General features: G+C 46.2%; 1 protein-coding gene across 2 annotated transcripts; it reads right to left on the bottom strand.

The window, feature by feature from the left end:
* Positions 1-444: 444 nt before the first annotated feature.
* GUSB (glucuronidase beta) lies at positions 445-11,686 on the bottom strand. Of its 2 annotated transcripts, XM_062592484.1 has the most exons (13): positions 11,132-11,179; positions 10,815-11,022; positions 9,862-10,050; positions 9,128-9,309; positions 8,500-8,642; positions 7,795-7,982; positions 6,721-6,873; positions 6,415-6,593; positions 5,854-6,000; positions 4,595-4,679; positions 2,919-3,095; positions 1,938-2,073; positions 445-665 (listed from the first exon to the last, which is right to left on the bottom strand). In XM_062592484.1, exons 2-13 carry the CDS (start codon positions 10,860-10,862, stop codon positions 511-513), a joined length of 1,782 nt encoding a protein of 593 aa, XP_062448468.1. In that variant the 5' UTR covers positions 10,863-11,022; positions 11,132-11,179; the 3' UTR covers positions 445-510. The 2 variants fall into 2 exon arrangements, with proteins under 2 accessions (XP_062448468.1, XP_062448467.1); XM_062592483.1 differs by lacking the exons at positions 10,815-11,022; positions 11,132-11,179 and adding an exon at positions 11,513-11,686.
* Positions 11,687-12,783: the final 1,097 nt, after the last annotated feature.

Genomic DNA, 12,783 nt, shown 5'->3' with positions numbered 1-12,783 from the left:
TGTTGACTCTCAGAATTTCTCAGCCAGCCACATATGTTCTACCCAGCTTTAAGAAGAGAAGCTATGTACATCTTGCTCTTCAGTGATCCTGTGGACAATTTGCTGTGATCTGAGTAGTTTAACAGTTACAGGAGTATAACTTAAATCTCTTTAGCATTGGAGGGTTACAATGCTCATTTAGAGTAATATTGATTTTTTGAAATCATCAGCATTCATTTGTATCATGGTGGGGGAGGGGAGAGGGGGGTCATAAATGGGTATCTCAGGATATCTAGCTTCAGCTCCCTGGAATGTGGAATATTCATTTTACTACCTGAAAAACAGGAAGCCTACAGAGATGGCTAGGCATAGAAAACAAGTCAGGAATACTAGCTTTGTGTTTCATAGTTAACTGCTTCAGGTGGACTACAGATTGCATTAGACTTGCAAGACTTGAGTCAAGCGTAAATATTAAACAAATTTAATGAACAAGTTCAGCATAGAATCCAACCATTGTACTTTTAGATTTCATTACAGAAAGTGGATGTGTGATTTTACTATAGGAGGAAGACAGCTTGATTCGTTTGCAATCTTCCAGTATCTCTCTCTAAGAACAAAGGCAGCTGATTTTGGCTGTCGTTGGCGGGTAAATATTCCTTTCTTGTTCCCCAAAACACGTGTGGTCCCTGTAGAGAAGTTATAAAATAAAGCAAGTATATGCAGAATGCTTTTCTATTCCCTACTATAAACTGTTACAACATATGAACTAAACTGGGTTAGGCTGAAAAGACCTATGCACCTTCTGCAGAAAGTCAGGTACAACAGGGAACTTGGCAAATCTTACTAGAATGATGCAAGTTACAACTGGTATAACTGAGCAATCTAAATGCAATTCATTGCATTTACAACCAATAAGTCAAAGACAGTTAATTCAAGTATACCCATAAACCAAAGCATAGTATCTTTACAGTGGAAGTTCCCTCTGCTATTAGTTCACGTTGTAAAATTTGATGGTGAAAATGTCAATTATTAACTCCTCTCTATTTGGCTGTATTATCCTTTTAGTGGTGTCCATACCCTTTTTGCCTATTTTAGTCTTTATAGGAAATCAGAAAAGATAACTGCAACATTTTGAGAGACTGGAACTGCACTTATATATGTAAACTTGTCTACATTTTTTTCCCCATCCTACTATTTGAAATTAATACTACTAGTCTGACTGCTTCTCTATGATGACTTACCTTTCTAATACCTATATTGGTGCTCTACAGGTTATTTTTAATGGTGTTTGCCTGCCTGAAATTAACACTGACTGTTTACTGCCCTAACTCACTGTAGATGGCATGTGCGTACCGTGTTCCTTACGAGGTCTCCTCCTGAGTTGTAATAATCTACAGTGCAGACAGTCACCTAGAAATTGAGTAACGCCCCATGCTTTGTGAATGCACTTACTCATTACCAGCGAGATCGAGTGTCTTTTCTAAGACGGTTTTCTACCCTTCTGCATCTAGTCCTGTATTGCTGAAGCTATATGCCAAGTTAACAATGCATTAAGATGCTCTGTTGTTAAGGGCAGTTGTAGGTGAAATACTGAGCAAGTGAGATAATCTCCTAAAAGCTAACTGAAGCTCTGGATTGCCAAGAGAAGTGGTCTGGGTCTGATTACAAGCTTCCCTTGCTTTCTGCCTTAACGCGTTGTTTTGTGTTCTGGGGTAGCATCTTTGCAGAAGGGACATCTGAGAGCTCTAGCTGGAGAAAGAGGATGCATTAAGTACAGGCAGAACCTTTCCTCTTGGCTCTGGTCATATTGGACTTTGCCACAGAAACTGCCTACGTTTCATCTCTGTAAGCAGAGGGTCCCTTTGCCCTGCCCTGCAGCATAAATATTCTTTACCTAATAAGCCATTATAAGTCACAGGGAAGATGGAGAGTTGTTTGAAATATAAATACAAGCTTACCTTGATTAGTCATGAAATCGGCAAAATTCCAGATGAGCTCTCCAATCACATACTCCTTCCTTTTTTTGTCAAATACTGAATGGTACTCTCTTAGCATAGCTTTCTGATACTCCTCAGTGAACATAAGAGGTGGATCCTATAGCCAGGAAAAAAGATGAGCTTGAAGGGATGTGACAGTGTATCTCAGTAAAGGCCCCATTTGTTAACTTTCCATTTACAGCAGACCTGTTACCTGGAAAAAAGCTTTACAACCGCTTGATCTCTTCATTGCAACTACGTTAACAGCGGTCACTTAGTGACAATTAGCATCTAATAAAAGTGCAGGGGGAAACATATGCAAAATACAAACATTGTGCTCGCTATACTTTTTGGGCAGAAATCCAGCTCTGATTGGTACAGGTGCTTTCTCATGATAAGGTTATAGTCTGCTATTTGGGATTGTATCATGTAAAGAATATCCTGTTTCCAGTGTCGTATCTTTCTAGTAGGCATTTTCTACAAATGCCAAAGCGCGGAAGAATTTGGAATGTCTTCTAGAGGTTTAACCACATTAAGTATAAATTAACAAGTAGCTGTAGCCTGGTTGTCAACATAATTGTTTAAAAGTGCATTGCAGTTTAGGACCCAAGTGCAGAAGTGTTATTGTTTTAAACATAGTGTTGTATGTTTTAAACAGTATGACTGAAGCTAGTACCAGCGAGTGTCAAAAACCAAAGGGCTAGGACAAGATTTAGGGTAGTTTCAGCTTCTTACTCAAAGCCAGAACCGCCTGTCTTAGGTAGAATCTTACCTTTGTTACAGGCAGTGGCAAAGCTTATTGATTTCAGTGGTGCAAGATATCAGTCCTGGAGTCTTTTGGACACTAGTATCAAATGCAACTCAGAATTAAAGGGTCAGCAAAACTTAATTAGAAGAGAGGTACAAATGAGTTAGAGATGCACTAGATTAAAAAGCACTGTTCTTAAGTAGTCTAACACTTACACTGTGAAGTCCAGAAATTGAGTCTGCTCCATATTCACTCTGGATAATAGGTTTTTGGTAGGTTTTATACCAGTTCTCAAACTGTGCCATGAGTTGTAGTGGAATAACCTCCAGATGGCCTGAGTCGTGATACCAGGATAAGTAACTGTTTACACAGATTACATCCACATAAGGAGCCTACAAAAAACGAGGTGGGAGTGCTTTGTCAGGGAGTTCAAAGTAGGCAACCTCCATTCATAAAGCTAAATCCTCCTTTTGGTTAATTTCAAAGAACACAGTTTTATTCCAGGAAAAGCAGCAGGATAAAATGAACAAGGTAAAAGCATGCCAATTTGGCATTTTCTTACAGACTTAGAAGTCACAGCAAAGAATTAAACAAGATCAACCTAGTTCAGCCTCAGGTTTGTTAGAGTTTCCAAGATGTCTCTGGCTTGCTGGTACATTTAGATGTACTTTCTGAGCATTGGAACATGATGACCAAGTTAATTGCTAGTCAAAATATTTGAGCACTAAATTTGTGCATCAGTGGTGCAATACAAGAGTAAGCACTCTGCAAGCTGTATGCCATTTCTACCACATGGACAGTGTGCTAAAAGGGCATGAAGCCCACTGAGGACGAAGTGATGTTATATGTAACTTGTTCAATGTTCTCTTAACATGTTTTGTAATAAAACAGAAAAGGTTCTAATATCACATCAGTGTATAAGATCTATTCTTTGTGGGTTTTTTTAATTATTTTTCTCCTCTGTGTCTCCTTGGGCTAGTTGCATGGTAGTGGCAATGGGATGTCAGTCTGTATGCAAGCATGAAGCACAGTAATATCCAGGAGCATATCCCTACAGATGATACCTTCAAAATTAAGGCCATCAGCTTTTCTCCTAATTGAACAGGGGCCTCCCAGAGTTACTAAACAGGCCACTCCTCTAGGACAGCTTGAGAGAAACACAAAGTGTATCCTTATACATGTGGTAGTATCATGTACATGTAACCTACAAACTCACCTGCTAAAAGAATACTTTGTTGCACAGTGATAACAAAATGTTACAGAAACAAGATTACATAGCAGCTAACCAGAAGACAACTTCTGAGGTGTGTTAAAGATCTTGGTTCCTGCTCTGGACAGTTTTAAAGCACAGCCAGCCAAGAAAATTGCTGTTGAGCTAATAAAACAGCTCCAGAACTTTAATTATGAAGCTGAACTCAGTCTAGAAGAGGTTTTAAGATTACTGATTGTAACAGACCTCTACCAAAGAAGCTCTAGAACAGTTTAAAACAGGAATTAAGGCAAAGCTTCCTCCTTTAGATTTCTGTGGAACATAAAATGCTATGTATGTCTGGCATTTTAAAGAGGTTTAATCTTTAGCTTAATAGCAAGTGAAAGGCCTAAGCATTAATGGACACAAACAATAAAATAGGAAAGCATCACAATATTACTAGAATCTAGTAGGGTTGATTCTGCTTACTTCACTCAAGACAGGCAACTGTTCTTTTACAGTTTTTTTGCCAGGCTACAACTCTATGATAAGGTACTTTGTACTTGAAATATAATTTTTTTTCTTCTGCCTCTCCCTCTTACATCTGCTGTAAATTTGGGGAAGTGGGAGAAAGGAACTTAAAACAATTGACAACAAGTTTCATACATGAATTAAAAAAGCTAGAAAATAAGTTAAACTTACACCACGATCAAGAGCGTAATTGGCATCTGTCACAAAGGTTACTGGTCTGGAGGGATCAAGAGCTTTAGTGTGAGCTATCACTGTCCTGTTTGCAAACAGTAAAACAAGAGTTCAACAACAGCAAGGAGAAAAAAACTTGGCTGAACACTACCCCCTTTCCTCAAGCTCCCTGTCCTTCCACGTCCTCAGGCTCTTGGAGCTGCTTGTGATTTAACAGACAACGTTTTTAAAGCAAGTATTGCAGGTCACTGGGTGCTCAACGCCTTTAAAATGTCTGCAATTCTAGCCATCCCCGTAGGAGTAAAAATATGACAATAAGAGCTTTATCCATCACAAAGTTGATCGCTATCCAAACTGAAAAAAGACAAAAGCAGAAATATAACCAAAGCAGCTTAATTTATTTGCTAGAGCCAGTGTTTGAAAGTTGGGGAATGGGCTGAAATTTTGGAGGTAACAATATGAGAAAGGAATTGGAAGCTCCTGAACAGCTCTTAGGAAGCGTTCCTGCAAAACCACTAGGCCCCAGCCCTATCCACTGACAGGCCAGGCAATCACAAATTTGCTGCTTCTGAGAAACCTTAAATGAGGGAGATGAGAGACAACAGGAGGGTCAAGTTCTATTTCTACCTGAAAACTGAAGTAGGATGGATGATTCTGGAGAATGAGAATTCAGAGTTAGCTCTTAATTCATCTATAGCTACCTAGGATAGTCTGCTACCTCCAGCTGATGGAGATGATTATTGGCTATCCAAAGCTTAAATCTCTTGATTTTAAAGAGCGCTGCAGGGACTTCAAGCAGTGGCTTTTAAGTGTCACTAGCACCCTGCGGAACAAATAAGTAGCACCTAACTGCAAAATCTTATCTTCAGAGTTAAAAGGTAGGCTTTTTAACAACCTCACTGTAATTCTTGGACTTAGCAGAATTTAGCACTCAATTTCCTTAGAACAAGCAGTTCCCATGAGGTCTGCTTTTTCTTGCTCCTGAACCCCAAAAGATGCTCACACCAGACTTGTGGTAGTTCTATAGAGCTTTACTGGTTCAGAAATAACCAGCTGAGACTATTGTGGGGTTCTAACCTCAAACTATGTTCAGCATATGCAGCAGTTGCACTTTTTGTTTTTACCTGTGGGTACTTTTTCAGGGATCCCAAAAGATGTCTGCCTTCTTTTTACTACTGCTTTGTGCTACCCCAAAGAAAGACACTACATTATCTGCAAAGATTCACATCTCAGCTCTGCGCACAAGCACGTGCACTTACTTGAAGTAATAAGCTGCTGGGGGCAGCTGCGAAGCTGGCTCGTTGGCCACTGACCACATCACGACTGAGGGCCTGTTCTTATCCCTGCGGACCAGCTCCTCCATCACAACAAGATGATGTTGCAGCGACTTGTTCCCAAAGCTCTCACTTAAAGTCAAAAGGAATTGAGACCAAGTCAGTAGGGCAGCACATGAGATCCACCCCCTCGGCCCGCCTTTGTGGTAAGTCAAGAATCTGGGGTGCGTAGGAACAGCCAAGCCTTGTTGCGGGTGACACAAAACAAGGTGTCTGCCCGGTTCCTCCAAAGCCTGCTACACAGTTCAGGGCCATGGTTTGGTCTCGCTAACCGAGTTTCATCAAACGAAGCCATGAACACATGGCAAAGCACCCTCTGATTGCCCAGTCAAGAGCAAAGTACTTCCACTGTCAGGCCAAGGCGAGCTCCAGGATGGGAGTGAGGGAGAGAGGAGGCCCTGGGGGGGACAAGGAAAGAAAGCATCTTCTGAAGCAGCTCACGGGAATTGCAAAAGGTGGCAAAGAGCCTTGGCAGCAAGTGCTTACGCAGTTTTGATCCCCACTCCGGGGCACTCATCGATCACCACGATGCCGTAGGCATCGCACAGATCCATGATCTCCTCGGCGTAGGGGTAGTGGCTGGTGCGGAAGGAATTTGCCCCCAGCCAGCGCAGCAGGTTGAAGTCCTTCACGACCAGGGGCCAGTCCAGTCCTTTGCCACGGACCTGGGGAAGGGAAGAAGGCAGTGGCACCCCATTGCCCCAACACGAGGTTGCAAAGCGCCGCGTTCGCGGCCATCTACGCACCGAGACCCCTGACGCCGGGGACATAAAGCGCCCCCCACGCACTTACATCCGCATCCTCATGCTTGTTGACCCCGTGGAAGTAGAAGGGCTTCCCGTTGATGAGGAACTGCGTGTTGGTGACGTGGACGGTGCGGATGCCAACCGGGAGCGTGTAGACGTCCTCCAGTAATGCCCCGTTCACGTGTGCCTGCAGCTTCACCTGCATCCCCCAAGGGTGACACGCGGACAGTGGCATTGGCCTTGGCAGGCCCGGAGGGTGCCCAGCCTCCCTCGGGCTGGCACCTAAGGGCTGCCCCCACCCCCTGGCCCTGCCTCGGCACACTGCCTGCTGCTTCAGCCGCCTCGCTGCTTCTCCTCCCCACACAGCTCCTTAGAGAAGGAGCAAGAATGGATGCAGAAAGTAGAAATCCAAGATGGGAAAGCAAAGGGTGAAGAACAAGGGGTGGACGCCCCTTCTGCGACCCGTTCGTCCCAAGAGCTTCCCACCTCTCTTCACCTCTCTCCTCCAGGCCCTTTCATCCCCACTGGCAACCTCCTCTTCTGTCCTGCACCTTGATACCAGCCAACAACAAAAAAGTCATCTTCTCACAAGTGACAGGAACCTGAGCCTTTGGAAACCCACAGCAGGTGATCTGCCCTAATTTCCACATCTAACATCACCGTTCAACCTCGGCTTGCACAACAATTCTCCAGGCTTGTGCTACTGAAGCTGAACGCTTGTCTTGCACAGAGCTGGAAGAAAGCTCGCTGCATGGCAGTGTTTGAGAAAGAGATCAGCAGCAGGCTCCTGAGAGACCTTACTCTCAGCTTTTGCAATATCTCTTCTTGTCTCAGGCAATCCTTCTGCAAGACACGGATCAGGCCCTAAATGTGACAGGCAAGTACCTGCTAGAATGCGTGCATGCGTGTACCCCATGCATGACCCCCCTCCTTCTTCCCATTGACTGATCTTTGAGTTCGAAGCTTGATTTGATTATGGCACGATCAGCAATGCCATTCTGGTCATGTGAACAGGATCCATGGGAGAGGGAGAGGAAGGAAGATGGGCCATATGGCAGTTCCTTAATCCTGTTAGGGCAATGAGAGCAAATGCACACAGAGGGAGAAACGTCATCGTTACCTCTAAAGAATAGCGGTATCCAGGGTTTTCATGCATCAGGTAAGGCCACCAAAGATTTGGATCCAGGACTTTTAACTCTCCAGCTGGCCCATCACCTGTAGCAACCACTTTCCCCTCTTGATCACGTAAGCTCAGGGACAAGGAATAGAGTGCGCTGCCGACTACTGATACCTGATACTGCACCAAGGCTAGTTCAAAAACAACAAAAGAGGGTCAGAAACTGGTATGAAGGGAAAACAAATACTTGCCGAGTCTTCACATAAGTGGCATTAAGAAGGGAGGAGAGGTACAGCAACAGCAGAGAGGCACAGATTGATTGTATGAAGCATGATCTGCCTGTCTTCAGGTCCAGAAGTTTCCAGGAGGACTTGTATACCACATTGTTCTGTAACTTTGAGATAATTCTGCTTTAAGTGGCAGGAAGACTGTCCCTAGTGGGAAATTCTAATTCCAGAAGCACCTGAATATCCTTTCACGTAACTGTAGTGTCTTTCAAATACTTACACTTTTTTCCCACTGCTTTGAAAATCTTTCTGTATTCTTAAAACTGCTGAGCTGTGCAATACAGCAGCTAAGGTTGAAGAGAATGCTGCTACAAAACAAATTCAATCTGACCGAAAAGTCCTCTGCAGGAAACTTTCTCTACTGCTCTTGTCATCTCCATTTTGGAGCCTGAAGTAGCTGCTGTAATTGTTCTGGACCTACCAATACTCTCTGATGAAGTAGTTGTCACAGTAATATCATCTATGTAGACAGAAGGAGTGGTGTAAAGCATGACCGGGCGATGGATTCCAGCATAGTTAAAGAAATCGAACTTGATGTTCTGTACAAAATAGTTCTTGGGATACCTGAGTAAGCAAGACAGGAGACATTATGTTCCGTTACACAAGAACTGAAGGCAGCACATGGATGCTAGCAATGTGCTGGTTAAAACAGTCTTCATAACAGGATGGATTTATCTTTTAGCAGTGCTATTGATGCTATGGTGATTACCAGTTAATGAACATCTAACATACTGAATAGGTCTGATGGATCCTTCAGAGTAGCAGATAGCTGCAGTTCCTGTTGAATTCAAGTGTCTTAATCTGCCACTGACTCAGCTTGGTAAATCACCTAATTTCAGTTCCCCATGTATAAAACATGCTGTAATTCAGTGTAGATTTCTCTTAACATTGAAGCTTAAACTCCTCCCTGTTTGACTGATGAACATAGTCATAAATACAACCCATGCTTTTGAAAATTACTCAGAGGCTCTTAAGAAATAGCAGCTGAATAAATTGCTGTTCTGCCATCCCTTCGATAACATCAGCAGTACCGCATTCTAGCGACTCACTTTGACATGTCATTCATGTACTGAATCGACCCCGGAGGCAGAGTATGAGGTGTCAGAGTGTTGTTGATCGCAACAGTGATGCGGCAGGGAATCCCTGGGCTGCCCTGGACAACACTGCTTATATCTGCTTCGAAAGGGAGGTGGCCTCCTTCGTGCTCTGCAACTTGGACTCCGTTGACCCACTGCAAGAGAAGAGGCCTGTGAGTCCACGCACAAAGGTTAGGTTTCCACAGAAAGCGTAGCAGGGAGAAGCAAAGGAACACAGCAAAGGGCAGTTTTGATTCCCAGTTACACTGAGCCACCCATGTTCAAGACTCTTAATTCTGAGGGCTCAATCCAGCAGCCCGTCCTTTACTGGGAGCTATGCCTGGGTCACACACAAGCATCACTGTGAGAAACTAAGTGTTTTGGGCAGGTCAGTACCTTGTTCCCTCCAGGCCTGTAACAACAAAATGTTTTAGTTACTAGTCCTGATACTGGAATATCACAGAAGAGAGACCCAGGAAACATGGTCAAGCTCTTGTCCCAAATTCTCTTCACTTCAGGACAAGGTCCATTCCTCCTTTCCAGGCAGCTGCAGCTGGCAGTGGCCAGGAGGAAAATGGCTGAGAGTTAAGAAAACAGCAACCTGATACAAAAACATGAGCAAAGCCATGTTTGCTGAACAGGCCATGGGATAGACTTCGGTGCGGTATGATGCTGGAAATGCCTGCGCTACTGCTTGTGCAACCTACCACAATGGAGTAGTAATGGGCACTACCAAAGCGGAGCACCACTCTGGTGTTGAGATCATCCTGAAGCCAACGGCGAGGAAGCAGCACCTCCTTCTCATACCAAACCCAGCCAATGTAGTTCTCCAAGTTTGGGTCTTGGGTGATATCGTTGAAGCTGGCAGGCACTGGCATGTCGATCACAGGACCAGTCTGATGAGAATTGCACAGAAAGGGAGGAAACAGGTAATTTTAAGATGTTAAGTTTGACAGAAGTTTTACTGACTTGGCTGCCCCACCTACACTTCTGGACATATCTCCTTCCACTTGACTCAGCCTTACAAATCAAAGTGTCCTTTGCAAACTGGAAGTCCCTAGAAATACCTGGTCACAAACTGGCATATTCTGTCACAGGTCCTATATAATACCAGGCCTGGGCTGAGAATATGCTTTCTCCTATCAGATGAAGCTGCTAATATCTTTTTTCCCTCTCCTGGTTTACAATAAGGAAATGCTTTAGTTAATAGCTTTGGTGCTGCAGAACTTGAGAACTGGAAAAAAACGTGGCCAGGTCATTGTTCAGTCTGAAACTACTCACAAAATGTAGTTTCTCTTGCACAGCTCTAGCTGCTTAGAGTGTAATGCTCGTGTTGCTGTGTCAGTTCACTGGCATGGGGTGCTGCTTGTCAGTCATAGTTGTCGGAGAATGGTGGCAAGAGTCTGGGGATATTCTGGGCCAGATCCCCCCATATGGTCTGTGGAGGCTGCGTGCATCTATTTACACAGGATGGCTCTGGTTTCCTTACTCCCTGAAAGCGGCATAGATTTCCTGCCCCCCTTTTTTTTTTTTCACTGCTTTCCAACAGTGTCAATTCAGTTACTTTTTTAATAGGATTATATGCCAGCAGCATTGTAATTTATTACAACATTTTGGTCACCCCATGCTATTGCAAAATCTAGCCGTTAATTTTTAGCACCTGCAGTGCTTGTGATGTTCCACAAACGAACACTGCAGCAGTTTGCATCTGGAACACTTCCCCTTTCTTAAGCAAATCTTTCCGTGAACAGTGGAACTAGGAAAGTCTGGGTGTCCCGGGATGAGCATCACGCGCGTGGCTGACTCAGCACTGAACTGTACTGACAGCGCGGGGAGAATTCAGCTCCTTTATTAGGCATCAGAAAATCCTAAAAGCAAAAAATGGTGGAGTGGATTTTCTAGCATCTAATACTGGATGCCCATAACACGGGTCTCCTTTGAGGAGATTCCCCGATGTCTAAAGCAGGTTGAGCTTACGCTTCTCGGCCCTCCCTTTGGCGGGGGCAGGTCTAGGATCCCTCTCCTCTGTCTGCTCTCACATCTATTTCCAGAGATTTTCTAGCAGCTTTGTATCTTGGCGCTCTTGTCACCTTCCACAACGCGGCAAAATCGGCCCAGCAGCTAGAAGAGAAGCGACGCACTGGCAGCGCACCTTGCCTTCAGGTAACGGGCTGAGCCGAGCAGCGTCTAACCCACGGGCGCTCTCCGAGGCCCGGCCTCCCTCCCTGCCTCCCGGCCCCGCGCGGAGCGTCGCGGACCGCCGCTGCCGCCGCAGCTCCTGAGGGTCTCTGGCCCGCCCGGACCGCCGCAGCGCCGCGGATCTCCCCACCCTGCCGCCGCCGCCGCCGCCGCCCCTACCTGCCGCAGCGGCTGGCGGTACCAGCGCTGCGCGAAGCCGGCCGCCCTCCCCGCCGAGAAGTCGGCGCGGAAGCTCCAGAGGCCGCCGAGCTCCTTCAGCTCGCGGGACGGCGTCTCCCGCGGGTAGAGCATGCCGCCCGCCGCCGCCCGCCCCGCCGCCGCCGCCAGCGCCAGCGCCAGCGCCAGCAGGGCCGGCGGCGCGCCGCCTCCCCGGCTCCGCGGGCAGCGCCGGCCGCCCGCCGCCGCCGCCATGTTGGCTGTGGGCAGAGCCGCGCCGGCGGGAGGAGCGACCACTCCCGCCGCCATCTTGGCTGTGGGCAGAGCCGCGCCGGCGGGAGGAGCGACCACTCCCGCCGCCATCTTGGCTGTGGGCAGAGCCGCGCCGGCGGGAGGAGCGACCACTCCCGCCGCCATCTTGGCTGTGGGCAGAGCCGCGCCGGGGCAGGGAGGCGGGGCCGACTCTGCGCTGCGAAACCGTGTGGACTTCGGTTTCCTACTTAAACGGCATGTCAGGAATGGGGTAGGGACAGAGGAGTGTGTCATGCGACCCACGAGGGCGAGGGAGGAAGTGTCCTCGGACGGATTTTAGTGTTGCAGCCCGTTTACTTGCAGCCTGTGTTTCTCTGGCTGAACAACCAGCAGCCTCCACAAATGCGATGAGCAGCCGTCACCGCTTAGGTTTCTGACTCAGTTAAAGAGCTCAATTTATTGCAGAAGACTAAATATGAAAGACTTCGTGACAGAATATCAGTAGGAGGGATGGGTGGGAAGTAACAGTGATTATGAACTACTCCTTAATTAGGAGATGAGGATGTGATGATCAGCGGAGACCGCCTTCCTTCCACTGGCAGCGCGCGGCGCTACGTAGCGCTCCCTCCCAGATGCGGGACCCTTGCTGCTGAGAGGAAGAGGACATCTAATTCGCTGAGGCCTACAGAGGCGCTGAGCAGCAGCTAAAGGTATAAACAGAAGGTTTGTGACAGGGAGCAAAACAGTCATGAGTTGCAGATGAGGAGAGTCCTTCTCCCCACCGTGTTGGTGTTCGGTAATGGTGTCATCTGCCCCCCCCACCTATTCAAACAAAAGTGATTTCCCTGCCATAGCTAAACTTATCTGGACAGTGATACAAGTGCTAAAACAGAGAAACATTGCAGTAAGCAAGAGAGAACTCATTCTTCTGATAAGGCTTTCTCTGGTCTTTGTTCTGATTTTATTTTTTGTAAGGAGAGGAGGGAAGATGGTAAATGATTTGTTAGAGGCAGCCAGCCATT

This window comes from Rhea pennata, chromosome 20 (genome assembly GCF_028389875.1).
Source record: "Rhea pennata isolate bPtePen1 chromosome 20, bPtePen1.pri, whole genome shotgun sequence".
Lineage (NCBI taxonomy): Eukaryota > Metazoa > Chordata > Aves > Rheiformes > Rheidae > Rhea > Rhea pennata.
Note: the sequence above shows the minus strand (reverse complement) of the source record. Positions and strands in the feature narration are given on the sequence as shown.